The sequence below is a fragment of the Zonotrichia albicollis genome, chromosome Z (assembly GCF_047830755.1).
Source record: "Zonotrichia albicollis isolate bZonAlb1 chromosome Z, bZonAlb1.hap1, whole genome shotgun sequence".
Taxonomy (NCBI): Eukaryota; Metazoa; Chordata; class Aves; order Passeriformes; family Passerellidae; genus Zonotrichia; species Zonotrichia albicollis.
This window is the reverse complement of record NC_133860.1, coordinates 57,241,359-57,267,576: the sequence shown is the minus strand read 5'-3', so window position 1 is coordinate 57,267,576 and position 26,218 is coordinate 57,241,359. Positions and strand designations below refer to the sequence as shown.

Here is a 26,218-nt window from a genome sequence, read left to right as displayed (position 1 = left end):
CTGAGCTGTGCCCCTGAGTCCTGCCCAGTGCTTACTGCAGGCATAACACAACAAGATTACCCATCACTTCAGCTTCAAGATGAAGACCAAAGCTTGTCAAAAGCTGTCAGTTGTCTGCCTTGCTATGTCCTGCAGTAGTCAAGGGTAGGCAGCACATTCCCATCAGTACTGCTGAGGGAGCTACAGGGCTGCTGCACACAGCACACAGCACACGGTTTGGTTTATGAACTGCCAGGGGAAGAAGTGTGCTGCATACTTCTAACATACTAATAACTGAACAAGGAAGCCTGATGAAAACAACTGACCATATTCTTCCAGAATCATAGAATTACTTATGTTGGAAAAGATCATTAAAATCATTGGGTCCAACTGCATTGGAGAATTGTAAGTTTCACAATTTTCTGAAGTTCTTTACTAATCTTTACTAATTTGAATTCATCACCTTTCAAATCAAAGTCCTTGTGAGGACATATTGAAATGTAAGACTTAACCTGTTCTATGTGCTCAGTCCTGGTAATATAAAAGCAGCGGCTTAACCCAAAGCACAGGAGATGTAAGTTTGGACCACACAAACATACAGACCCCACGACAGTCTGCCAAGAGAAACTTGGCAGTTTAACTTTAAATTAATAAAATCAGACAGTTTCACAAAGCAGAAAAAATTCTCGGGATTCCCGAAATATTTCCGAGAAATATTTCTTTCTCCTCTGCCCACTAAGAAAAGTACCGTCATTCTCATAAGCTTTCAGCTGACACAACAATCTAAAATACTACAATACTCTTCAACGACATAGTGTTTTTATTTTTGTAAGAACTGTTCACTCATTTCTGAATGCACTCGAACATCTGCTATTCAGCTGTCAAGACACTGTGAAGCTCTGCTTTTGCATGAACAGGGACTCCGGGTTTGATGCGGTTTTTGTCTGACACAAAACCGAGCAGCTCGACAACTCCTCCACAAGTTTTCCATCTCGCTTACGGCCCTCTGCAGGGCTGCGGCCTCCCGCAAAAAGAACGCCGACCTCGAGGGCCGTGCGGCCATGTCACTGCTCCTGCTTGCACACCATTCCTGGGAAGCTCCGGGTGTCTCTCCTGTGTTTCTCGGGCACAAACTGCACCCCGTCTCTGGCTGACGGACGCGCAGCGGGTTGGGCCGCAGGTTGCTCGCTCTCTCCATCCGAATCCCACGCCTCCTCCTGGGCCTCGGCGCGGCTGCCCGAGGTCGCTCCCCCGGCCGGGAGCGAACCGCTCCGCTCCATCCTGGCCCCGTCGCTTCCTCGCCGTCGCACAACGCCCGGCGCCTTTCCGCTCCAGCTCCGCCTTTCCCTTCCGCGCTCCCATGGCCGGGCCGTCGGCGCCCCCGGTCACGCAGCAGGTCGGGCGGGAGCGGGACAGCGGGCGGTGGCCGGAGCAGGAGCAGCTGCGGGAGGCCGCCCGCTGCCCGGTGCTGGACGCGGACGGCAGGAGCGTCCCCTTTCAGGCCCTGTACGCGGAGCAGAAAGCGATCGTGCTGTTCGTGCGGGTGAGGAGGGGCCGTCGCGGGGCCCAGCCGGGCTCCCGGCGGGGCTGTGGGAGGACGGGGATGCGGGGGCTTGGCAGGCTGGGCAGGAACACAAAGGAGAGCCGTGCTGCTCCTGAGACGCCTGTTCTTTGGTAAAGTGAAACAGTATTTACCAGAAAGGAAATACTTCTTCAGCCGGGTGTTTAGGGAAACAAGTATCGTGTTCCTTGATTTCCCGGCTGTCGAGCCAGCTATCACATTACTAAAATATCTAGAGATAAAAATATTTGCAAGGCCAGAGGCCCAGTGTCCTTGTTCAGGCTTGGGTTAAACCAGTATCCGAATCCAAATTTTGTGGTTGGAATCTTTCCCATTCCTTGGTCCTGATCACCTCCTAAGTGGTGTGTGTCCAAAGTCTGCTGCTTCCATCTATGCAGTTGTATCTGTTTCTGACACATTCAATTGGGTACGTTGCAGAACTTTTTGTGTTACACCTGCAAGGAGTACGTAGAAGATCTGGCAAAAGTCCCCAAGGCATTTTTACAAGTAAGTACTCTGCTCTTAATGTGTTTGTGGCCGCAATCAAGCAGATCTGTTATGTCCAGCTACGCACTTACATAAAGCTTCGAGGAATAAAAAAAAAAGGCTCAGAAGAAGCACTTTCATTGTTTGCTACAATAGCAGTAATGAATCTGCCTAGGAGACACAGGAAAGGATTTATGGCACTGCATGCTCTGTTGGAACAGCATTATTTCTCCCTGCCCTATTAGCTTGGTGCTCTTTTTACTGTTGTGCTCAGAACAGTTAGACAACATCTGACAGGCATTTCTTTCAGTGTTAGTAGTGCCCTGGACAGCTGTCTTCTGACTGCTAACTACTGCCCTTCCCACTATGCTAGTAGGGCCAGCTGAAGTGCGCAGAACAAGATCAGAAAATTGATCTGGATTAAAAATAGGATCTTTTTCTATGGTGATATGTAAAGTACATTAGTAGTGTGTCCTGCTCTCCAGGGCAGCTGCACAAACAGGAATGACAGTGACAGAAAACAGAAGTAGAGTGGGCAAGGATTGCTATCGATATGAGTTTTTTGGGTGGTAGGAGATGCCAGAGAAGACAATGATCTCCTGCTAAATGTGGAAGGTCAATCTGTCTCTTCTAGACTGCTGATTGAAATTCTGCCGTACTTTATTCCCAAAAGCAGCATGGCCAATGACAGAGACTCAGGTCATTGCTGATGGCAACTCCATCTAAGTCCATCTGAGATGGATTAGGAATTATGAGGACAAAAAGGAGCAATTTCTTTGTCAGGTTCCCTTCTCAGGACAGACACTTCTAAACTGTTTGATCAATGTTACTCAAAAGGACATTTTCTTAATTTGGCTCCTCAAATAAATGTATCTAGAGAGTCTGAAATGTCAGTTAAGAATGGGCATTTCTTAATGCAAGGATTCTGATTTTAGGAGGACTTCTTTTCATAACTAGCAAAATTATTTTATATGGGAAAGGCAAATATGTAATAAAACAACCTTATATTTAGGACTGGTTTTAGTGATATCTAAATGAACTTCAATTCTGGGCTCTGTTTTACAGACTCAGGCCTAAGGCTGCATCTGCAAAAAAGAGCAGTGCATATAAATGCAAGTTATATCTATCAATGGGTCCATATATGTAAATCCCAGATGTTTGGGCACCATCATTTTTGTGCTTCTTCTTTGGATGTAGGTGCAATTGAGTGGAAATTTTGAGTTTCCAAAATCATGTCATGGTGCAATTAATTGAAAAGACAATCCTATCAATGCTACAGGAAACTTAAAGATTACACAACTGTAATTTAAAAGTTATATTTAAAAATAATTTTTCACTTAAAAAATTAATGTTGCTGCTAATTGTGCGTGATATACAAAAGTACAGTCTCCAAACATGGAAGTTATGTTAATGTCAAATAATTTTAAGTCAGTGCACTGTGATCACTAACTTGGCACACCAGATTCTGGCAATGTTTTGAAGTCATGTAGGACACCCACTTCCTCTTTACAGCTTCAATACCCATCTTCTGTTCTAGGAATCAAATGTGAGACTTATAGTTATTGGACAGTCATCATATCATCACATCAAGGTAAATAAAGTAGTCATTAAATACAATGAATCCTCTATTATGTCCTCTTTGTCTGTACTGAGGGATTTGGTTTGCATGAAAAGGTAGTCTTTTGCAACAGGAAAAAAGGATAGTGTTCATGAGGCAATTCTAATAGTAATACATGATTAAAGCAAATAATTAAAACTTGCACTTTAAGAGCCACCAGGGGTTGCTAAGGAAACATCCTTTCTTGATTTCACTGGAAGCTTTGTTTTAATAGAAGCTTTGAGGCTAAAAATTTTGTACTTTAACATAACTAACAAATACACAGCTTTCCAATAAGAGGGGGGAACAGAAGCTGACAGGGTGTCAGTATTTTTGCTGTTGTCAGTAAACCCTAGCTAGTTACTGCCTTAACTTTACAAATATTACTTTATTTTTCTGTGTCTGTCTATGTCTATGCCTATATTTTGCAGCCTTTTTGCAGTTTAACAGGATATACACATGAAATGTATGTAGATCCACAAAGAGAAATTTATAAAATACTTGGGATGAAAAGAGGTGAAGGTAATAAAACATCAGGTAAGAATGATTTTCTCACCTTATTTAGACTTTCACAAACAAAACAGAAATGCTCTGATAAAATTGTATGATCACAATGTAAAGAGAAAATGAGTTGCCCACCAGACTGTGTCTCGCAGGCTATATTTTGTGGAAACACTGGTACTCAGGAATCTCTAAAGTATTCATAGCAGCTGTTAATTGTTGTTGCTCTTATATACTTTCATATTTCCACATAACAAGTGTTTTGTGGTTTTGTTTAGTTCGGAGCCCTCATGTGAAATCAAACACTCTTCTGGGAAGTATTAGAAGTATATGGAGAGCAATGACTGGCCCAGCTTTTGATTTTCAAGGAGACCCTGCTCAGCAGGGAGGAGCTTTGATTTTAGGCCCAGGTGAGCTGCTTTGTTTTGTGTGAAAGTCACCACTGTCTCCTTTAGCTGTTTGCTGCCATTACACCTTTTGTCTCTGTGGGTCCCAAGGAGACAGTCTGGTGTTGAACTGTGTGATTTCTGTCGCATGAAGAAATCTGCAGAGTGTCATTGCATAGTCCCATCTCCCACAGAGGTGGCATAAACCTGATCACAGTACCGCAGAAATTGGTTGGATCAGTGATGGAACAACTGCCTCAAAGTCTGGAGGGTTTTCTTGACATTGTGGTATTTACCTACATTCTGCGTTCACATGTGATTTGAGGCATTTAATGTGGTTTTATTAGAGGGGTAGAGCATGAAGGGGGAATTGCAACATGACAGTCACCACATTATTAGGAAACATCCTGCTACAGCAGATTTAAAGTAGTTAAGTGTGTCAATGTTCCTTGCTTCTTTAATACAATTAAAAAACATTTTGTCATTGCTTAAAATACAGAATACGTGCAGTCTACAGAACTAGTACACATTTGTACGGTAACTGGTAGGTAGTCAGAATGCTGCTTTAATACACTTACATCTTTGAATAAATAAATATGTTATTCAATAATTTACATGTTATTCTCATTCCAGGCAACGAAGTTCATTTTTTGCACCTTGATAAAAACAGGCTGGATCATGTTCCCATTAATACAATCTTGCAGCTGGCAGGAGTTAAAACAGTGAATTTCTCAAACAAACCCCGGATTATTGACATATGACACTGAAGCAATGTATACTTTTTTTTATAAATTTGTTCTCTACAAGAACAGTTCTCCGGTGAATTACAACAAGCATTGCTTCTGTTGCTTCTTTGTGGGACATCTGAAACCTTATGTAGAAAATCAGAGCATAGAATAAACTGCCTGACACTAGAGATGGATATAAAAGTGCTATCTCCATTGAGTACAGGGTAATAAAAAACAAAACACAACTCAGACTGATTGCAAAAAATCCTGGAGCTTATCATTGTCTCATCAGACAAACTTGCCAGTGTTTTTTTAAACATCGTTGTTCAAGGTGCACTAAGGTAAAAAAGCCAGATTTTGCTCAGGAAGAACTTGGGATTCCTGCCTTCAGCAGATCAACACTGGCTTTCAATCCAAGACTTTTCAGCACTGTTTTAAAGCTTCCAGCACTGCATGACAATTTTGTATTGAAATACACCTTGAAAAGCTACAGTTTTGAACACCTGGACTTCATTTGCATCTGGCAGTGGCAGAAGTTATGAAACACATTTCACAAATTCAAATAAAAATTTTAAATACATCATCCTGTATTGTCTGCAGTTCTTTTGTGTGATACAAAAACATGGGTCTGTAAGACCAGAGAGGGGTGGTTCTTAAATTTTTATCTGATCAGATTATTGGTTTTGGAGTAAGACGAATTATTTATGTTCCTATGAAGCTTTGCAGCAGGATATTCTTCCTTTGTATGTTCGTATTTTCTCTCAGAGCAAGAGGTCTCAGAATAAATTGTTCTTAGTTATTTCTGTCTTGGACAACTGAAGTAAGCATAACAGCATTCTTTCTGGTTTGCAGTTCTGGCATATTTCATATTATTCATTTATCTACAGATGTTTATGTTCAACATCTATTGGTTTCATTAAAGTAGACGTGCCCTCTTTCATCTAGGATACACTTTCTAGCAATTTGAAAAAAAAAAAAAGTGCAAGATTTATGGATGAGCATATCCTTCTCTGCAGCCTTTGATCTTTGACCCTCACTGTAAAATGTTACCATACATACATCTCTCAACTGCAAATTTTCACCCCTTTTAAGCTTTAATGCAATTGTGAAATGGCATTTTGTGAAGATGTTTGTTCCTGCATTCATTAAGGTCACTGGCAGGCCCAGAGCAAGGTCTGGAAAGCTTTACACCATTAAGAGCATATGAAATTAAGTGCACTGTTCCTTGATAAAAATAAAAGGCTCGCGTAAGAAACACAACAATACTGAACAATGTAATTCTATTAAAGATACTATGTCTCAGCAACTTATTCATTACACCCTTATATTGATACTACATGTTTAGAAGGATTTTATGAATGGCAAAATACAGTTGTCAGTTCCATGCTTTGACTGAACAGCCTTCGGCAATGGGCTAAAGGTAGTCACACGCCGACTCTGAACCCCTGTGGTTTCAGAGGTGTTCCTCAAACTTGGCATAACAGACTGGGACAGACAGCTCAGGCTCTCAGGGGAGTGAAGCCTGCTTTTCATGAACCACTGTTCCTACAGTCTCAAATAAGGAGCTGCCTCCTCCCTCCAGCAGTCCCCCAGCTCAACAATATTTTTCAGCATGCCAAGAACTCTGGAATGCATCTGCCTCTTTGCCTCATGTTACTTAAACAGCCAAAAGCAGGCTGGAAAACTGGTCATGTGTTTGTAAAACAGAGACAATGAACAAATAAAAATTATTTTCAAAGACAATGAATGATGAATAGTCAGTTGATTTGTAGTGCTTCCACTCTGCTTCATTAACCTGATAATCACAGTTAAGGGCACTGATTCTTGTTCCACTTTTATTTTGCAGTTGTTCTTGGTGCTTTTGATTTTAAAGGAAACGTTCTAGCTGCCTTCCTGCTTCTTTTGCTTTTAGTAAAATTAAAAGAATATACAACGGTAATAGTTCTGTTGGTCCTAATAAACACATTTTTAAAAATTAACTACAGCTAAAAGAATTGTGGACGATTAAAATATATTGTGGTTAATTAAACTGTAGTTTTACAGCTCTTTAGGTAGAAGTAATCTACCCTTATTATTTCAATACTGAAAGGAACCATATCACAACCTCTGTGTTATCCCAGCAAAATCACTTCTTCAGAAAGACTCACAAACTGCAGACGAAAAAAAGGAGAGAGGAAGAGAGAGGAGGATTCAGCAGAAGAGCTGAAGTGTCCTAATCAGGGCATTGGCCCTGCCTTCTGCATCTGGCCACAGCTTGAGACAGTTTGCTTGACCCCTGCGGGACAATGACTCTCACATTCATAATGAATTGGAACAACGACGGCCACAGTCACCCTTGGGAGAATTTGTTTCCGAAGTGTCAGAAGAATTTTAGGTGACTGGTGTCATTTAGAAAGGATATTTTTTAAAAAGTCATGCAGCGAATAAGCGGCTACTAGAATGTTTCCAGCAGGTTTTCCTCCGTAAGTACGCACACTCAGCGATGGTAGAATACTCCCTCCAGGGCTTTCATCATGGCCATTAGACGGAGGTGGGAAGGGAGTGGTTCTCAGAAGCTGTTTTACCTACCGGCTTGGTGTAGTGCTACGGCCATTTAAAATAACTGCATATTGTAAAGTATCGCTGTATCTAACAGGCAGATTCAAACACAGTTATTTAAACTTTCCAGATCAGCCCATTTAACGCTCAGACCAGCAGCCTGCATGCACTGGACTGTTTTGAGCTGGCTTTACAAAGTACCGAGCGCTCGGGCTCCTCTCTCGGTACGAGTCAGGAGGGGCACCTAGCGGGCTGCGAGGCCGCGGGGCAGGAGCGGGGCCGGAGCGGGGCAGGAGCGGGGCCGGAGCGGGGCCGGAGCGTGGCAGGAGCGGGGCAGGAGCGGAGCAGGAGCGGGGCCGGAGCAGGGCAGGAGCGGGGCCGGAGCGGGGCAGGAGCGGGGCCGGAGCGGGGCCCCCGGGCCGGGCCGGGCCGGGCCGCGCTCCCCGCCGGGGGCAGCCGGCGCCACGTCAGCAGCGCGGGTCGGCCGCGCGCCCAGACAGGCGGCGCCGCGGCAGCGGGGGCGGGGGGCGCGTGCCCCGGCCCACCTGTTACCGCGGCCGCCATGACGTCACCCCCCCCGCCGCTTCGCGCCGGTGACGCCACACCGCGCGCCCCAATCAGGGGCGGCCGTTGGGGGTGCGGCGGGCGCTCCGCCGGGCTGCGGGGCCAAGGTGCGGCGGGAGGGGGCGGTGTCCGCGGGGACGCGTCAGCCGCCGCCGCCGCCCTCGCCGCCGCGGGGTCCCTCCCCTCCCTCCGGCCGCCGGGTCCCCGCGGCATGAGGGGATCGTAGCGCCGCGGCCGCCTCCGCCATGAAGCGGAAGAGCTGGGCCGAGGCGCGGCGCCGCGCAGCCCCGCCGCCGCCCGCGCTGAAGAGGACGCGGGGCGCGGCGTCGCGGGCGGCGGGGGGCGAGGCGGAGCGGCGGCGGCAGCCGCCCCCCGCCGGTCTGGAGACCTGCCTGAGGATCGCGGGTGAGGGGGGTGTGCCGGGGGCGCGGGGGGCGGGGGTGTCCCGGTGTCCCGGCGCGGTGTCCCGTCCCGCCGGCGGTGGGCGCCGCGCCGGCGCCGAGTGGGCAGGAAAACTTGCCGTCGGTGCTATTCCCGGCGGGAGCCCGGGGCGCTCGGCAGGCGCTGCTGTCCGGGCGGTGGGCCGGTCAGTCCCCGAGCCCGGAGCTCTGGCGTGTCACTCAGCCAAGTGTTGTTGGGAACTGCGCCGCTCGTCCAGCGGGATAACTCGTCCTGCCGTGTCCCGGTAGCCCGAGCCGTACCCAGCCCTGATTGCCTCTCGCTGGCTTTTTCTGCCTGCCAGAGAGAGTGAACGGAAAACAACGTTAAACGCGTTTCTAGCCGTTCAACACGTTGTGGGGTGGAAAAAAGTAGCATGTTTCTCCATGTATTGGGGGAATGTGTATATACGCACGCACAAATATATCTATATCTAATTTGTCTGTATCTATTATATATACATGTATAGATAGATGCAGATATTTGTTTCTCCTGATGCCGTTATATCGGGCTTGCTGGCTAATGAGTAAAATAGTGGGCGAACGTCGCACCTCCCTTTGACGTGCAAGTGCCAACAGCTTGTGCGGGCAGGATTGCTCAGTGTCCTCCCTCCTTGCCGTGACTCCAGGCTCCGAGCCGCGCTTTGTGTTGGCACATGAGTCTGCCTCTTTTAAGAAGCCTGTTGGATCACAGCCAGAAAATTCTGTGTTTAGGTTTGAGCTCCCCATCTGAAAGATGGGCTTGAGTTTAGTTTGCCTAAAGGTAAAAACAACAGCAAAAATTACTTTTTAAGTCATATGTCATAATCTCAGAATTTTAGTGTATTTACAACTTCTCATAAAAAGCAAGAACTATCCCTCCCGGCACATCTTTGTGAAAGGCGTGGAAAATATCTGTGGACAGAGCAAGCAAAAATATAAAGAGCAAACATGAAGAAAAGGCACCAATGTACCTTTCATTTCTGTGGTAAAAACATGGTTCCTTATATTAACTAGTGTGTCTCCTACATAAGAGTAGGTATAGAAAACCGTAAGATTTTGTTTTGAAAATTTGTCATAGCAACGTAGAAAGAATGTAAACGTCCAAAGCATACTGGATTCTTCTTTTAAAAAAGCTTTAATACTGTCAGCAAGTAAAATCCTAAATATTCCAGCCAAAAAAATCAGCATTTTAGGCCTAATCTACACTGAGAAACATAATGGCGTACTTATCTACAGAACTCTAAAGCTCCAACAACTCCATATGTGTTTTGTTTCTGTTGCAGCAACTGTTCCTATAGGACGTGATGGTAGTATGATTTTAAGGTCAGTTGTGGAAACCCCTCTTGTAACAGATAATGACTTTTTACTATCAAAGTGATTTTACTGGCAGTATTACCACGCAGCCCTGTCCAGCTCACATCTCCATCAAACAGATCTCTGTAACCATTCTCACGAAGCAGTTGCTTTGACCTGGTAACGTGCGTCTGGCATCAGCAAGCCCATTAAATTACTGTATTTTCTCCTTCAAGAAAGTGTTTACCTTTTAAAATTCAGTAGAGCACCTAGGCTTTGACCTGTGTTTTTTCAGTGGGATTTCACCATGTGCAGCAGTACCTAGTGTAGTAAATTTGATTAAAGTGCACTTTAATTAACTTTACTTTGATTAAAGTACATTTGATTATTATATTTAAGAATACTTCTTTTTTTTTGATCTTGCGGTGTACAGTGGCTGCTGTTTATTGTCCAGTTTCTAGTTCTGATTCAAATTATAGTCTAATGTTTAGTTTACTGCTATGTCATACTTGTTTATTTAAAGAGAAATCTTAAAAGAATAAGCTAAGAGGCTTACCTTTTTGTTCAGCTGTTTTAAAGTTCTGTCAAGGTTTGAAATGGCAGTTTTGCCTTCTCATAATGCAGTTTTGAGAAGCTAATTAATAGCTGTGTACTAGAGACAAAGCATAAGGTCTTATTCTCAAAAATGGACATACTGGTAAATATTTGAACCATTTTAAAGGCTGAGAGGTCTGTGTTAGCTTATCTGCTTAGAGAAACAGTGCCAAACTTATTAAAAACACCTCAGGCTACCCTTGTTTTCATCTTTGCAAAAGACAGAAGCAGAACATAAACCGAAATTGCTATAAAGATTTATAGATCTTTTGTTGTGTGATGTTACATTCACAGACGGCAAAGTTTCAAATCCATTCTAGGTATTTTATTCCCACAATACTTACAGTAATCATTGCACTTCCTTATTTTTATCCTTATTAATTATTTTGTAATTAATTGTATGCATCAGCCATATGTCAGAATAACTATTAATCAGAACTGTCTAAATATTCTTGGTACTAGTAAGACTAGTTCAGGAAAGCTGTCCTTTTAAAAAGTTGTTCATTTTAGTCTGTTAAGCTGCATGGTAAGCTTTATCATTTTCTCTTTGTCAACTAGTGCATGAGGCTTGCTGGTATGAATCCAGTTTGCTGAAACTGAATGCATTTAGTCTGTTTATTAGAAGCATATTCCCATATCCTTCTGATCTCTGAGAGAAGTAATTTATATGATCTAAATAAAATTTAGCAATGCTCTGTGAGACTCTTGGAAGCTGTTCATTTCCTTTCCTCAGCTCCTTTTCTTTCTCATTGCTCTTATTTTATAAAGAGCATTTTAAAGAAGAGGTGGAATTATAATGTATAAACTTCAGGCAAAAGGTGTGGGTTTCTCTCTCACCTTTTTGTGTAGTAAATTCTAAAATTAAATAACTACAATAACTAGATATGGAATTAAATTTTAAGTGATATAGTGTCATGGATAATTTCTTGGTGTTTGTTCTTCCTGTTGAATGCATACACATCTTGTTTACAGAATTGAACATCTTAAAGGATGCTCTAAGCTACAGTGTACATACCTATTTTGTTTTTCTTCATTGAGAATAATTTTTCTTATATTGTCATTAGGAGCTGATAACTAAATATTCATTTTAATGTATTCATTGATATGTGGGTTGTTTTATTTGGTTTTATATTGTAGTTTGTTAATTTTTTCAAACTATTAAGTTGTCTTTTTCCAGGAGTGCTGGTCATTATAAATTTGTATACCCAATAGAAAACTATTTTTCTAGAATGCTAATGACACTTCTAATAAGTATCATTATGTTTCCAATATTTTGACTCCCAACATTTTCAATTCATTTTTATTATGCAGCTGTCTCTGTACAAAAACTGTGTTTACTCTTTTATCAATATGACCTCACTTACTTGTGAGTTTTCTCCAAAGCTAAGATTTTAAATACATGTTTAAGTCTTTTAGTGTCTAATCCAGCACTGAAAGTGCCTGAACATGTGCAGTCTTGTGTGTCAGTCAAGAGCAGCAGAGTGGAAGCACTCTATGTAAGAGAAATAATAGTATCGATCAGTCATGACATGGCACTGAAAATAAGGCTTTCACAGTTTTTTGTTTAAAAAAAAGTTCCTTTATCTTTTTAATGTACTTTTATTTTCCTTTTCAGATTCCAGGCTGTTCTTCCAATTGGCAAGTCTATCATTAGCTGAATTTGAAATATCATAGTGATGATCCCTTAATGAAATTTTTCAAGGATAGGAAGACAAAAAATCTGAAACAAATATGTTGAAGTTTTTTAAGTCAAACCCAACAAAATTGTACATACCAGCTCTGAATTCAGAAGTACACTCCTCTTTGGTTACATTCCTGGTGATTCAAAACAGACTAACACTGGGTTTTGTTGTACTGTCAGTCACTGAGTTTCTCATCTAGGACATCTATTTTACAATAGAACTGTGGAATTTCTGTTTGCATTAAGTAATGTTTGCTGATCATATGCAAGCTAGTCCTGCCACTAATGCCTATTTAATATTTAGTTGTCGCTTAAAATCATAGAATCACTTAGTTGGAAGAAGCCTCTTAAGATGATCAAGGCCAACTGGAATTCTTGAATTAATGAAGTTTCTTTCTTGAAGGCCTGTGCAGCACAACCTGAGAAGCATCAGGCCTGTTGAGAGTAAAGGAAGGAGATTATTTTTTTTCATCTCTAAATTCACATTAATGTGATTTTGAAGTAGTAGCTCTCAATTTTCTACACATCTATTTCCACAGAACACTGTGGCTCTGATAAACAAGGAGAGTGCTTTTCCTTCTATAACACTGCAATCAGCTTGGACAGTCATGTGCGTGCTCGCTTTAGTCTCACTAGCTGAGTTACCAGCAATAACTCAAATTAAATGCCTGCAGTGACATCCATGCTTATGTATTTTAACTGTTCTGTTATATAAGGCTGATAAAATTAAGTGTATTTGAAGTATATCTAAAATGCTGCAGCCATATCTCTTAATTGCAGAGCAGATGCAGCCTGTGAGGCTGTGAGCCCTACTCTGTCGTTCTTCTGAGAGATGATTAGAAAAGTCTGCTCTAGTTTGATAGTTTTAGGGTGATTTTTTATCAGAAATTTGCAGGAATTAGGAAGTGCTCAAGTGCACTATATGTAAATGAAATACTAAAGAGCTAAAATTAGCAAAGGAAGTATGAAGATAATGAGAGGGAAGCCTTGCTCTCGCAGTCCAAACCTTTGTGAAATCCTAGTGAAATCAAATGATCAGTGCTTGAGTGTATTTTATGTATAAACTTTCAATCCTGCAATCAGATCCTTAATGAAGGAATTCTTATTTCTCTTAATTTCTGTTAAAAAAATCACAACACGCTAATCCTTTATTAAATGGAACTTGGAATGTGTTTGGGAAAAAAAAAACCAGGTAAAAACAAACATGGTGAGTAATACAGCATTTGTCAGATGCTGGACTGGTAAATCAGTAGAAGGGTAAATACACTTACAGGAAATTTCTCCATTCCAAAATCTCCCCATAGGGAACATGTTAAAAAGATGGAGCCTGCTGTTTACATAATAGGGATTAATTGTTAGCAGTGCACAGGAATGGACAGCTTGTCAGGATATTGGCATTTGACTCACACTGCTCTTATTGTGAGGTACTTCTGTAAACTCATTAAATTCAAGTTTCTTTCAGGTGTTTTAAGAATAGCAACAATGAGCACAGTTCAGAGATACCAGAGCAGAGCCATTGCCAATAGCAGTTCTGAAGGCCACATACACACTGCTTGCTCAAGATAGGAATTCTTATTTTTGCTGGACATTTTTGAAAGCTGCAGAAGCATTTCAGTAACAGTATGAGCACTGAGGATGCACATGATTCTTTTATTCTAAATCTGGGTGTGGAGCAAAATGCTAAATTATTTTAGGTCTTTGACCTGTGCAAACTATATATATTTTCATTTTTGTCCTCCTTCTGTATTTGAAGATTTTGGATTGCTCTTTGCAAAGTACTTTTATATTTTCAAAAGTGATGTAAAGTTTCTTTGAAGAAGCTGAAGTGCAAAAAGGTAAAAAGGTGCTGTTTGAGTACCCAAGGAACTCAGTTTGAGTACTACTGCCATTCCTCCCAGACTTTGATGTGGTTATTGTTTGTGTACAATGAAGAGGGAGAGCTCAGTCTAGTCAATAATTAGACTGGCACTTAAGGACAGATGCCATGGAGGGAAAAATTTTGGCTGCATATTCCTGCTCTTAACCCCCAGCAGGCTGGTTCAGTGAACTAACTCAGTAGATTGTTCCTTCTAAGGAACCTGGTGGCAGCTAGCCATTAAATCAGTTTAGAAGTGGTGTGAAATTATAGCTTGGGGCTGCAGTGACATGTGTTTAATCTAGCAATGCCAGTTTAAATACAATCCCTAGATATCACGTCCTCTCAGTTCTCCTTTCTGCTTCCTCCCTCACCCTTGGTTCTCCTGCATACATTAGCTCTCATTCTCAGAGCAGAGGGAAGGAAGTCAGCAAAGCCGCTTTTTACCTTGTTTTCCACTTTTCTTTTTTTTTTCTTTTTTCTTGCCTTCTTTTTCCTTTTTTTTCTTTTTTCTCCCTTTTTTTTTATTTTTCCTTTTTTTCCCTTGTTTTTGTTTTTTTTTTTTTTTTTTTTTTTTTTTAATATTGCCCAGGGATACCTGTTACAGTTTCTAATTCATTCAAATCCACCTTGACAGAGCTCAATGATTAACACCATGGTGGGGAACTACCCACAAAAGTCCACCCCAGGGCTGCCTCTCTATGAAGCAGTTTTTGTCACAGCATATTTTGCACTCAGCTGAAGTATCAGTGCTCTTGCTTCTCCACACATAATTCACTTTGTGGGCAGTTTAGTCACTTCTTAAATATGCACACATTTATCCTTTGTCTTGCTTTTAGGGAATTATTTGGTAAGTGCTTGGAAGTACAGAAGCAGCACATTTAGTACTTGAAGTTGCTCTGCTACTGAATGGGTCCATTAGAAATTAAATAAGCAAGTTGGATGCCTTGCTTCTGCTAGAAAGTAAGGAGGTAGGTGCCTGAGTTGCTTAGGAGGTACTATACATCCCAATGTTGCTCCAGATCTGTACATGTTTAAGCCAAACCACTCACATTGGGCTGCTGTTCTACTGAAAAAAAATTAAGAAATTGTACTCTTTTTGGTGGACTTTTCTGCCCTCACCCTTGAGATCCTAGTGTGTGTAGGTGAGCACTGAGCATGTGACTGTTGAAATATAGATATGGTAACTCCTTTCAGGGTGTACCTGGATATGTATTTTCGAGATACAGGTGATGATTTCTAAGTGGTGGTCATGGATGATGTTTTTTTGAAGCTTGAAGTGATTTTTTCCCCCCTCTGCTGTATAAAAACTGACATACAGATTTTCCTCACCAGAGATCATGTTTTGAAATAATACACGTGATCTGTTTTGATACTTACATAATATCTGTTATAGGAAATTAATTTGAAAAAAAAAAGCTTTCCTTTTAGGTCTGAATTTTAATTCAAATACTTTATGATGATATTTTCTCAGCAGGAGGAAGACAAGAATTGCAGTGGTGCTGCAAGCCTCAATTTTTATTGACCAATTACCCCAAGCACAGCAATTTATAGCAGGAGCACAGTCAGTGTTTAAAGTTCACTGGGGCTTCAGCTTCCCCGGCCATAAAAGTAATTTATATCTATGTGAATACCACTGGTATTTTTTTCCCCTCAGCTTAACAAAGGAAGCCAGGCAAGTACAAGATGTCTCCTGCCTGCAGACACACAGTCTTTGAAGGGGCAGCTGGCATGGGGATGAGAATTCAGTTGGAGATGTCCAGGTGGGGCTTGGCTGGTGCTCCCATGGGCAGCATGTTGGATACCTCCCGAGTCTGTTACCTGCAGGCTTTAATTTGTACTGTCAAAATCATGGCTTTGCAGAAAGGAGTGCCTGTGTTTGGTGTGAGTGTGCTTCATCATTTAGTTTAATGTAGGGAATCAGAGGTGCAGAGGGATTTGTGCTTTAGTCTGAGGGGTGGTGTGTGTGCATTGGTATTTGGAGTGGAACCAAACCTGATAAAGGAGGTGTCTGCTGTGTGTGTGGGTGCAAGTCAGGCTCCTGCTATTTTGCAAAATCATCAAACAAGGAACACTTTGGGAAAGAACACTAAAGAGCTGTGGATTATGGGAATGTTGCTGAGCAAAAAGCCTCAATCTTTGTGTGCCTTGTTTATTTAACACTGGAAAAATAATAATATCTAATTTAATACTTAAAGAAACTTTTCTTCACTCTAAACCATTTAATGTTGTCCCATTGACAAGTAATACTTCAGAGTTTCAGCAGAAAATCATTATGTTTATAAAAGCTTCCAATTTTCTTGCATTTCAGATCGCCTTTATTTTGCAATTCTCTACCAAAAACCAAAGAGTGGAGCTGCAAATACCCATTATTTCTGCATAGATGATGAACTTGTGTATGAGAAGTAAGTACCAAGTTAGGGTTTTTTTCCTTTTTTGACAGAAATAAATTAGTCAGAACAACAGCAGTGAGGAATTAGTCTCCTTGGAGAATTAATTCCATGAGTTTGGTCTTCTAAGACTTCGTGCCATGATGATTTATAGGCTTTTGAAGGGTTTCTTGCTTTCCCATCAGGATTTCTTAAAAACATCTTCAAAGCAGAAGCTTTCATTGTACCCATTCTTGTTCGAAGACACAGAAACATGATACAGCCATATAAATTTAGAAGTGCACATTGTACTGCCAGACTAAAAGGGGTGTCTTTGGTTCCTCATGTATTAAGTGGAATGTCTGAACTTCCTAGAATCAGACAAGAAAATGGTAAAGTCAATTCAAGCCTTTATGAGCTGACAATGGATATATTATTTCCCCTGTAGCGAACAGTGTTTGTCTTTTACATGATGTGGAATGTTGCTAATTCTTCAAATAGTTTTGATCAAGGGCATGCTTGCTGGTTTTTAATACACTAATAAATCTTTATTCTCTGTGTTCACTTTTCTCTAGCACAAGTTGCCTTCTTTTAAAGTAAAGCTTATGAGGTTCTCTTTAAATAGGGTTTAAAAACTTTTGTCATAGAGTGATACAGTAGCGAGAAATAGTTCTTAAAGTCTTGGGTATTGGTTTCAAATGGTACTGTGTGTAAAATAAAAAAAATGTAGTCCATGTTTAAGATGACAAAACATTTCCTCCAACAAAACAGTATGTATTTATGTAAGAGAGCATGCTTGTTTTTAGAATGATGTATGTATATCACATGTATATTATTACAACTTTGTGTATCTTGTTTAAAAAAAAGGCATTTACTAGGGTCATGTACAAGTTTTCTCATTTCTTCTAACAGTTTCTATGCAGACTTTGGACCACTCAATCTGGCAATGGTCTACAGATACTGCTGCAAGCTAAATAGGAAATTAAAGGTAATACTTGAGTTTTTGATACAAAAGACAATTATTACTGGCTTTTTAAAAAGCAAAAACAAGTAGGCCAACATTTGTTGCTATTGTTCATTTGCTTTCCTGTTTTCCTAACCCAGCTGAATTCTGAATATGAATGCTATATTTTAGTGAGGTGAATTTAGGGAAGAGGAGGATCAGGGTGGAAAACTCACTTACTCATTCACTCACTCACTTACAGAAGATACACAACTGTGGCAGTAACTATTGTTAAGCTTCTAGAAGATCAGTTGCTGAATTAATACAGCCTCTTATATAGGAAAAGCTTTTTTCCTGGAATTCTGTCCTATTGGCAATCTGCCAGTATTGAGTGAGCTTGAGGGTGTAGTGCTATGTTTTTATTTGAAATTATTTTTGTTTGACTTGGCCTTCTCTTCTGATGCTGACATTCTTCAATAATGAACAACATTTGATATTTAGTAGCATTGATAGCATTGGCCTGAAGGAGGCTGCTCTGCTTGTACTGCAGATTATTTTCTCTTACAGGAGCTGAGTAATTTTTGGGATTGGGCTCTTGATAAAGCATAGTGTGTTTAAAACAGATTTCTTAAATTAATTAACACAATTTACTACAAGTTAGTTCATCTTTAGTAGATGTTGGAGTATAAAACCTGTTTGGCAGATAAAAAAGTTTATTTTTGTTAATGTCAATCATGGTTTGCCTCTTCAAAACTACTTAAATCTTTAAACTGCCACTGAACTGTGAGAAGTAGGAAATATACAGCACATAATAGAATAAGAGGGTATTATTTTTTCATTCCTTGATGTCTGTCACAGATAATAGTTTGCAGAATTCAGACTTGCTTTATTATTCTTCAGGTTGTAGAAGCAAATGACACCCATGGGTGTGATTTGCTGCTCGGTTCCTACAGGGGCACTAGCAGAATTGTCTCTGGCTAAGCCTGAGACAAACCTGTTTAGTGGTCCGGGCTGGGAGGTGGGAAACTCCCACGTGGGTAACCGTGTTCATTAGAGATGAGATTCTCTGATTTTTGTATATTGGATGCTCTGAAGAAACAAAATAGTTGCTTCTATGTTTTAGTCCCTTTCCATGTCTTGTGTCTGACATGTTAGGCTTTCTGAAAACATATTTCTGCTACTGATCTGAGGTTTTGTCTTGAATGCATTGAATCTGGTATCTTGAAGAGGTAACATTGGTATTTAAATGCATAAAATGATATTTTATGATAGCTTAGCAGTTGATCAAAGTGGGCAGTTTCAAGCACATCAGAATTTATTTCAAGGGCTAGTTAGGGGATAACAGCCACCTGACGTGTGTGTCCTTTCTATTGAAAATACCATTCCACCCACATTCTAAGATACATGGAGAAACTGTATGCCAAGCCAAGAAGACACCTAAAAAAAGTAGTTATGATAAAGTTTAGAAATAATTTCAAAATATTTTAATCTAAGCATGGTTCTAATCCTTAGAAACAAATACTAGTGGATTTATCTACATTTGAGTTTGAAAAATGAACAAAATGTGTAACTCTGATTTTAAAATTTTTACAACTTTAATATACTTGTGTTGCTTCTGAGAATGCCTCTTTCTGTTCTCATAAATGGCTATCTCTTACATAAGGCTTGAAGTAAAAAACGCAAGCTAAAAATACGAATGCATTTAAGAAGAAAAACAAAGTATTTCAATAATTTCTATCAAAAATTATTTTGGCTGGATACTGGGGAAAATACTGGAAAAATTTAGGTAGGGATGCAATGCAGCTTTCCAAAGCTTCTGAGGGACTACTCCACAGTCTTTTTAGTTCTCTGACTACAGCTGGATGAAAGGAGGTAAACAAACTCTTGCATTTCTCTAATTTTATAAAAGAAGGTATAAAAGGTCTAAAATGAAAAATCATGATCTTGTTCATTTCTTGATACAGTCATTTTCATTGATAAGGAAGAAAATAATTCATTATACTGGCTTTGATCAGAAAAAGCAAGCAAACGCTGCATTCCTCATAGGCTCCTACGCAGTAAGTATTTAAATTTTTACAACAGCTGCTGATTGTGTTAATTTTTTATACTCAATTTTTAGAACAGCAAGATAAAAACAGTACTTTCCTCTTGAATAATCATCCTACTAATGTAATTATAGTAATGAAGCACATAATAAGGGAGTTTCTAAGGTCCAGAATATATGTTAGCGAAGTTGTATGATTTCAGGTTTTTTCCTTCCTACTGCCATTTTTGTTCTTAAGAAATAAGAGCGTTGCCGGAAAAAAAACCAGTTTTAATGATTTCATTTGGAAAAGATCATTGCTTCTTGAAGTTTTGCATTTCCCCAACCACACAACCTCTTTTCTTTTTTTATAATAGAAACATAGTATTTTGCTTGAAGTATAATGTATCATTTGCCCAGTGCATGTTTAAATTAACCTCTCCTTCCCAGCTGCTTCTTCTCTAGTACAAAGTAATCTCTTCCATTAATCTGGGAGAAGCAGGGAGAATGTGCGATGGGTTTAGAGCCTGTCTAAAACCTGGGAAGATAGAATGTGGCTGAGAAGGTACTGAGCCAAGTCTGTGGCCGCAGAGGAATGAAGAGCTGGCTTTATATCACAACTGCGTGTGTTTGGTACACAGAAATGTAGTCAAGAAATAAAATGTTGAATTCTTCAGGCTGTAAGCTGTGATACACCATATTCAGGTTCTGCTTTGACTTTTAACACATCTTGGTTGTAACCATTTCTCTTGTTTACTGAGTAATAAAATGAAATAAGAAGCTATGCACTTTTTGATGTTGGAGATTTGAGAGATTGGTTCATGTAGCCTTAGGTTATTCCTATTTATTGGCTGCAAAGGCTACACAGTACTTTCTGTGATGCAGGCAGTCTCCTTGCTGCCTCTCTGCATCATGCAGGATGTCCACTTTCTGTTCCCTGGGGTTTCTCTGTTGTCTATATTCTGTAGCACTTCTTACAAATTGAGAACTAAATTTCAAAACATGTCACTCTTGGTATTTGAATTGGGAATGTTGTTGTAGTCCTGTGCAATCTTAAACTGCATGGAGACTGGAAATATGAGTAATTAGGCTTGTTTGCTATTAAGGAATTATGTTGGCAAAACAGCTGCAGCTTTTAGGAAATATGTGTTGTAGTAGCACTGTGTGGCACAGCAGCTGACATTCTGATCAGAATTTTGGTACAGAAGATTAACTAATGGCAAAACAATCTAATAGGAAAAAAACTGTGGTTCACTATGCAAAAGTATACAGAAAACCTGAAATAAATCTTATTTTTGATCACCTGGTAGCCCTACCATGTCACAATAATAACATGCAAGTGAAGGTAAGTTCTTCAACAGTCTTGAATAAAACATTAATATGTATGGTTTATGACAATCCAAAGCACAGTAATTAGAAATAGAGGTTGTTTTACAGATGAATAGGCAGTTTCTGCTTTAGAGAGCTGCAGTGAAGGAAGAGGGAGTTGAGAGTAAAGAAAGGATGCTTGCTCACAGAGAGATGATGACTGCCCAGTCAAGGCATGTGGTAGGGCTAGTTGCAGACACATGGCATATGGCAAAAAAATATGGCAAAATTTGTACACATTGAGTATTTTGGCAGTTTCCCTGAAAGGCTTATGGAAAAAGTGAAGCACAGTACTAGTATCAGTCATATGTAGGCATGTCTATCTTGCAAATTTGCAAGTCTAAGATTGTGAGCTAGCTCTAGCTAGATGCTGATTTTCTTTCCAGTGCAATACATTTTGACTTTGATACTGCTTTTTTCTTTACAGTGGGGTAGAATTTCTTGCCAGTTTTGTGTAGGAGGGATTCCACTGAAGAAAGATCACAGAAGAAAAACTATGCCCCTGAGGCTTTTTTTTTCCCATGGCCTTCTTTAATGATCTTTCATGAAGAGGCAGGCTTAATTACAGAGCTCATTGCTCAAGTGTTCACACATATTTGTCCCATATTTTTGCTTTCTGTAGGGAGAATTGGATTGTTGTCTGTGGAGCAAGCAATGATTTGGGATCTGTTCAGAATGCCTGATAGACATGTCTATCAGCATATTTCATGATTAAAAGGAAATATTGATTACTTCTTTATTAAAAACCTATGTAGGCTTAAGTGTCTACCTTCTTTAGTTTCAGAATGCTTTGCTTTTTGTTGAAGATCCATCCAGATACTGGTCAAATCTTTTAAGGAGTTTTTCTATAATTTTAGTTAATCAGACTGTGTCGTGTTGGTAATACTCTTTGTTGCTTGAGCTGATTGTCATAATTTATTTTCTGATCTTACAGTGTAAGTAGTAGGTTGATACTGTATTTTGTTTTCTGTGGATTGAATGTGTTTTCTTACTTGATTCTATTTATTTAGCTTCATGATAGGTTCCCATTTCAACAGGGTTGAGGAGCTCTGTGGGTAAGCAATGCCTTACATTGAGGGAGTTCTGGTTCATTCAGGGAAGAGCAAGGAGGTAGAAAGGGTCTTTGCAGATTTGTGCAGACAAGCACAAAAATAGTGCTTGTCTACTTTGGTTGAAAGTGTTTGATCAGCACAGTTTTGGGGTGCTCTGTAGGTGCAGGTGCTACAAGTTACTTGCTAGGAATAACAGCAAGGTTTTCAAGAATAGCAAGGCACAGTGAGTCTGTGTAATTTCTGGGTTTGTTATCTTTTGGGTTTTTTTGAAGCACAGTTACAGTTAAGCTATAAAACTGTAATAAACTGTATATGACTATCTCTCCTCTGGGACTTCTGTGTCCTGATAAATGTTCAACTTCTGAGCATGTCTTTTCAAAGGCTTGTTGACCTCAAACTTGTATTCTTAAACAGAATATTATAACTGCTGCTTAAAGGAATTGCAATATATTAGCATGATTTTTCGTTTGTCATCTTTTGTTCAAATGTATATGTGTGTGTATATATCATGTGGGGATATGCTCCTACTACTAAGGCAATTATGAAAGTCTTCATTAACTGTGATGTGGTAAGGGCAGCTGTTAGTGTTCTTGTTTTCAAGCAAAGTCTGTTCTCAGTCTTTTCTTCACAGTTGATGTGTTTTAATGTTTCCCCCATTCCCGTTCACCTAACTTGTCTTTCTTTCCTCTTCAGTGGAGATAGTTTATGAACTCTCCAGACTACATACTTCTTTCTCCCCCCTCCTGCATCTCCTGCTTCCTTCCAGGTGTACATTGATGTGACAGCACAGCCTAACTCAAGCTCTTCAGTATAACATGGCCTTAAGATTGAAGAATTAAGATTACAGATTCATTATAGTATATATAGCTTTAGAATAAAATATAAATTTTTTAGAGTAAATCTTAACAATTTAGACCTTAATCCCTTTATTGTTCATCTTTCATCTATTTTAAATCTGTATTTCTTTTCTAAATTTTTGCAGACATCATGGGAATAATATTCTTCTGTGCAGGTTAGCAAAAATTTGGCACATTCAGCCACCCAAAGGGTAGCCAGAATTCAGTGTGTTGGGGTTGAATGTTTACACTTTATTTGGGTGGAGGGGGAAAAGGGAAAGAAGGGGGGTGCGGGGGGAAGCTTTGTTCTTCACCTTTTAAAGAAAAATCTTTTCCTTGAAAGCTATCTGCACTGTTCAGGCCTTACCACAGTACCAAAGCAGCAATGGTCTTCTGAGTTGATATCTACAGTGGCTTCTCTTGATTTTCACCAGGACTTGGCTGTGGGTGAGGAAAGTCTGCTTCTTCCATCATTGCTCCTTCTATATTACGAAAGAAAATGTACCCTCTGTGCCCTGTCCACCCGATTCCCAAACTCCCCCCTCTCCCCTTGGCTACATTAACTTAGTAACAGTGTTTTTTTTCTCAGGCCTGGCACTAATTATGTACTTGGAGGGTGACCCTTCCAGGGTACCGCCCCATGAACTGCTGTAATTCAGGTCACCTTCTCCAGGACTCATCTCTGTACTTTGTCTATTTTCTCATCTTCTTTCTTCAGGGTAAGCAGCGTTTCCTTCATCCGTTCTAATCCATAGTATTGGTTTTTTGCCTTTTCAATTTGTTAGTATCCTTCCTAGTTGTGGGCCTAATGCTGGGTAGAAGCTGGAGGTTAGAGAATCAATTGGCACCCACTGCTGTGATGTTGAACTGTTCTGTTCTTAGTGTGACACTTGCAGAATTATCTCTGGCTAAACCTGAGATAAACCTTCTAGTGATTCAGGCTGGGTGGTGGTGAATGGATAACTGTGGCAGTGCTCAAATTTAGAGTGGGTAAACCGTGTTTACCCTCAGCTATGTTTTGGTGAGAGGTGCTTGATGAGCAAGTGACAGAGACTAGATGGACAAAGTACTGACCTTTCATTTAAGCAGAAGTTACCTGGAGTCTTGGCTGTCTCTGAGTTTGTGTCCTCTAAAATGCTACCTTCTCTGAGTTGTATTTGGGAAATCATGATTAATCTTCACAGCAGCAGCTTTTCCTGCTGTTGCTACTAGGTTCTATTCCAGTATGCTCCCACAAAACTGCTTGTCTCCATAGAAGAAGAAAGGTTGTTCTTTTGGAGGTCCCTCACTCTATAGCCTTAGATTGCTTCCTTATCTGGCATAAAGTAGTCATGCACCCGATCCAATCAGTTCAGGGTTTTTTATACTTTCCTCTGCTGTTTAAAAGGTAATTGGAGGTTTCTTGCTTTTGTTTATGATGAACAAAGAGAGTTGCCAGAGACAGGCAGTTATTCACTCTCTGTCTCTTTTGTCCACTTAATGACTGTGTTTCTGTTAGTGACGAAACTGTTAGCCACATGCATTTCTTCACTACAATACAAATCCATACAGGAAGCTTTTTGTTCTAATAAACTTATATTTTAATTTTGCAACATCTAACATTTTGTCCTAAGGAAATTGCTAGAAATTTAATCTACTAACTGAGTAGTATATCCAATTGAGGTTTTAATGAAATAAAATATTTGACAGTTTAAAGTTATAAAAACTGTATGAGTTTGTGTTTGAGTCTGGTCACACACAGCAGTTATTTGTTCAGAATGGGTTTAATTGTTTGCTGTTTACAGCAGTTCAGGCCATCTTGGAAGAGTGACATTTTTGGAACAAAGTTGTATCACATAAAATTCACTTGTAAGCAGTCTAAAATTAATTATCTCATTATTTTCTGGCTTCTAAGTGAGCATGGTTGGTAAAATATATGATTTAGGTAGCAGCCTTAAGCAGATTTTTCATTTGAGGGTGAACAGGTGGATAAACATGATTGTATTGAGCACATCATAGATATGAATTTAAAGTGCTATTTACAGACTTGAGTTGATATAGTTTCTAACAGTAAAGCTTATTTCAACAGCCATTGAAAAAGCAGCAAGTTATGTCATAGATTATTATTACTAAACATGTTTGGTCTTATATGCAGCATTATTATTTTACTTGGCAGTGCCATGTATTGAAAGTTAAGATGCCTTTTTTGACCAGAGACTTATTTCCCTTTCTACCAGGAATACTTTGCGTCCTATTGTGAATATCATTCCAATGATTATAACTCCAATCTATGAAATGGTTGCTTGAAAAATAAAGCTGGATTGAAAACACTAATGAATCAGATGAAAACATGGCTTGCTAAAAGCTCTCATTCTCTGGTTGATTTTAAATGCTCCTAAATAAAGACTGGGTCATGTAATCCTACAAACCCTTGTATTTCATTGAGTGAACTTGAAGGCAGCTGTTTTGACTCTACAGCACTGTTAGGAGGAGTGCTTGAGAGCACCTTTCCCAGTGTTCAGTGCTTGGATGGTTCTTGACCATTCACAGAGGTGCTTGTAGTTCCTTAATTAGAAACAGATGTCCTAAATGGAAAGGATTATTAGAGCGTTGTTAGTAGTTCAACTGCTAATAGCAAATTCCTGGCTATATGTTGAAGTTCAGTAGGATATTTTTTTTGTATGCATAAAAAACCAAATTTCTAAATTTTCTGTATACACATGATTGCAGATTGTGATAAAATGATATGTTTGACTTGAAAGATATCAATTCCTTATAATAACAATTTTCCTGAAAAGTACTTAAGTAGAAGATTTCTAAAATATTTTAAGGGTTTTTCTGTTTTTATTTGTGTGTGTGTAGATAGGTATGTATACTCCTGTCTGCACTTGAATATGACTGTAGGAAAATTCTAAAAGCTGAACCTGTAGATGCATGCTGCATTGACTAAGCTTTTTTGAAAGAAGGCCTTTTTTTTTTTTCTAATATTTCCCTAACTGCAGGAAAGAATCCTCTTGGGAAATAAGTGTAAAATTCTAATAGTCTTTTCTTCATTTGTATTTACATAGAAGGATAAAAATTATCCCAGAGAGTGAATGCTTCTACTAAATAACTGCTAATATCATTGCTTTAAATTTAGTTTAATATTTTTATCTTTCTAGTAGTCATTTTTGTTGGTTGCTTTATTAGCATTAACCTAAGAAAACAGCTTTATTTGTGAAGGTTTTCATCATCTTAGAAAGCACAGCAGAAACATAAGTTGTAATCAGCATCTGGACAACTTAGTTTCAGTTGTTGTATATTTTGATTTCTGGAGTTTGTCTTCTCTCATTTCCTCTCCTTCCCCCAGTACATACCTCATTAATTTACAAATATATCTTGTTTTGTTATTCATCAGATCAACATTTCCATTCTCTTCTTTTCTAAAACTTCAGTTTTCAGTTTTTCTAAAACTTTCAGTTTTCTA

At 39.7% G+C, this 26,218-nt stretch overlaps 2 protein-coding genes across 8 annotated transcripts in view; both read left to right on the top strand.

Annotated features, from left to right (window-relative positions):
• Nucleotides 1-800: 800 nt before the first annotated feature.
• On the top strand, nucleotides 801-5,821 carry PRXL2C (peroxiredoxin like 2C). Its single transcript, XM_074532911.1, has 6 exons — nucleotides 801-1,522; nucleotides 1,979-2,047; nucleotides 3,564-3,617; nucleotides 4,055-4,160; nucleotides 4,403-4,534; nucleotides 5,144-5,821. The coding sequence occupies exons 1-6, from the start codon at nucleotides 911-913 to the stop codon at nucleotides 5,269-5,271; spliced, it is 1,101 nt and encodes a 366-aa protein (XP_074389012.1). The 5' UTR covers nucleotides 801-910; the 3' UTR covers nucleotides 5,272-5,821.
• Nucleotides 5,822-8,441: 2,620 nt separating this feature from the next.
• Nucleotides 8,442-26,218, top strand: part of CDC14B (cell division cycle 14B) — a 57,937-nt gene continuing 40,160 nt past the window's right edge. For 6 of the 7 annotated variants that reach the window (XM_074532908.1, XM_074532903.1, XM_074532904.1 and 3 more), the window contains exons 1-4: nucleotides 8,442-8,745; nucleotides 16,494-16,587; nucleotides 17,464-17,539; nucleotides 19,459-19,551. In XM_074532908.1, coding sequence (XP_074389009.1) covers nucleotides 8,586-8,745; nucleotides 16,494-16,587; nucleotides 17,464-17,539; nucleotides 19,459-19,551 — 423 coding nt within the window. In that variant the 5' untranslated portion in view covers nucleotides 8,442-8,585. Of the gene's footprint in view, nucleotides 8,746-10,058; nucleotides 10,083-16,493; nucleotides 16,588-17,463; nucleotides 17,540-19,458; nucleotides 19,552-26,218 lie in introns of those variants that run through there. The other variant, XM_074532910.1, reaches the window with a different exon arrangement.

Bases quoted from the DNA above. Each gene is read 5' to 3' on its own strand.
- PRXL2C (XM_074532911.1), top strand. From the start codon at position 911: ATGCGGTTTTTGTCTGACACAAAACCGAGCAGCTCGACAACTCCTCCA. The intron at 3,618-4,054 runs GTAAATAAAGTA...TATATTTTGCAG, and splicing joins CATCATATCATCACATCAAG to CCTTTTTGCAGTTTAACAGG. The intron at 4,161-4,402 runs GTAAGAATGATT...GGTTTTGTTTAG, and splicing joins TGAAGGTAATAAAACATCAG to TTCGGAGCCCTCATGTGAAA.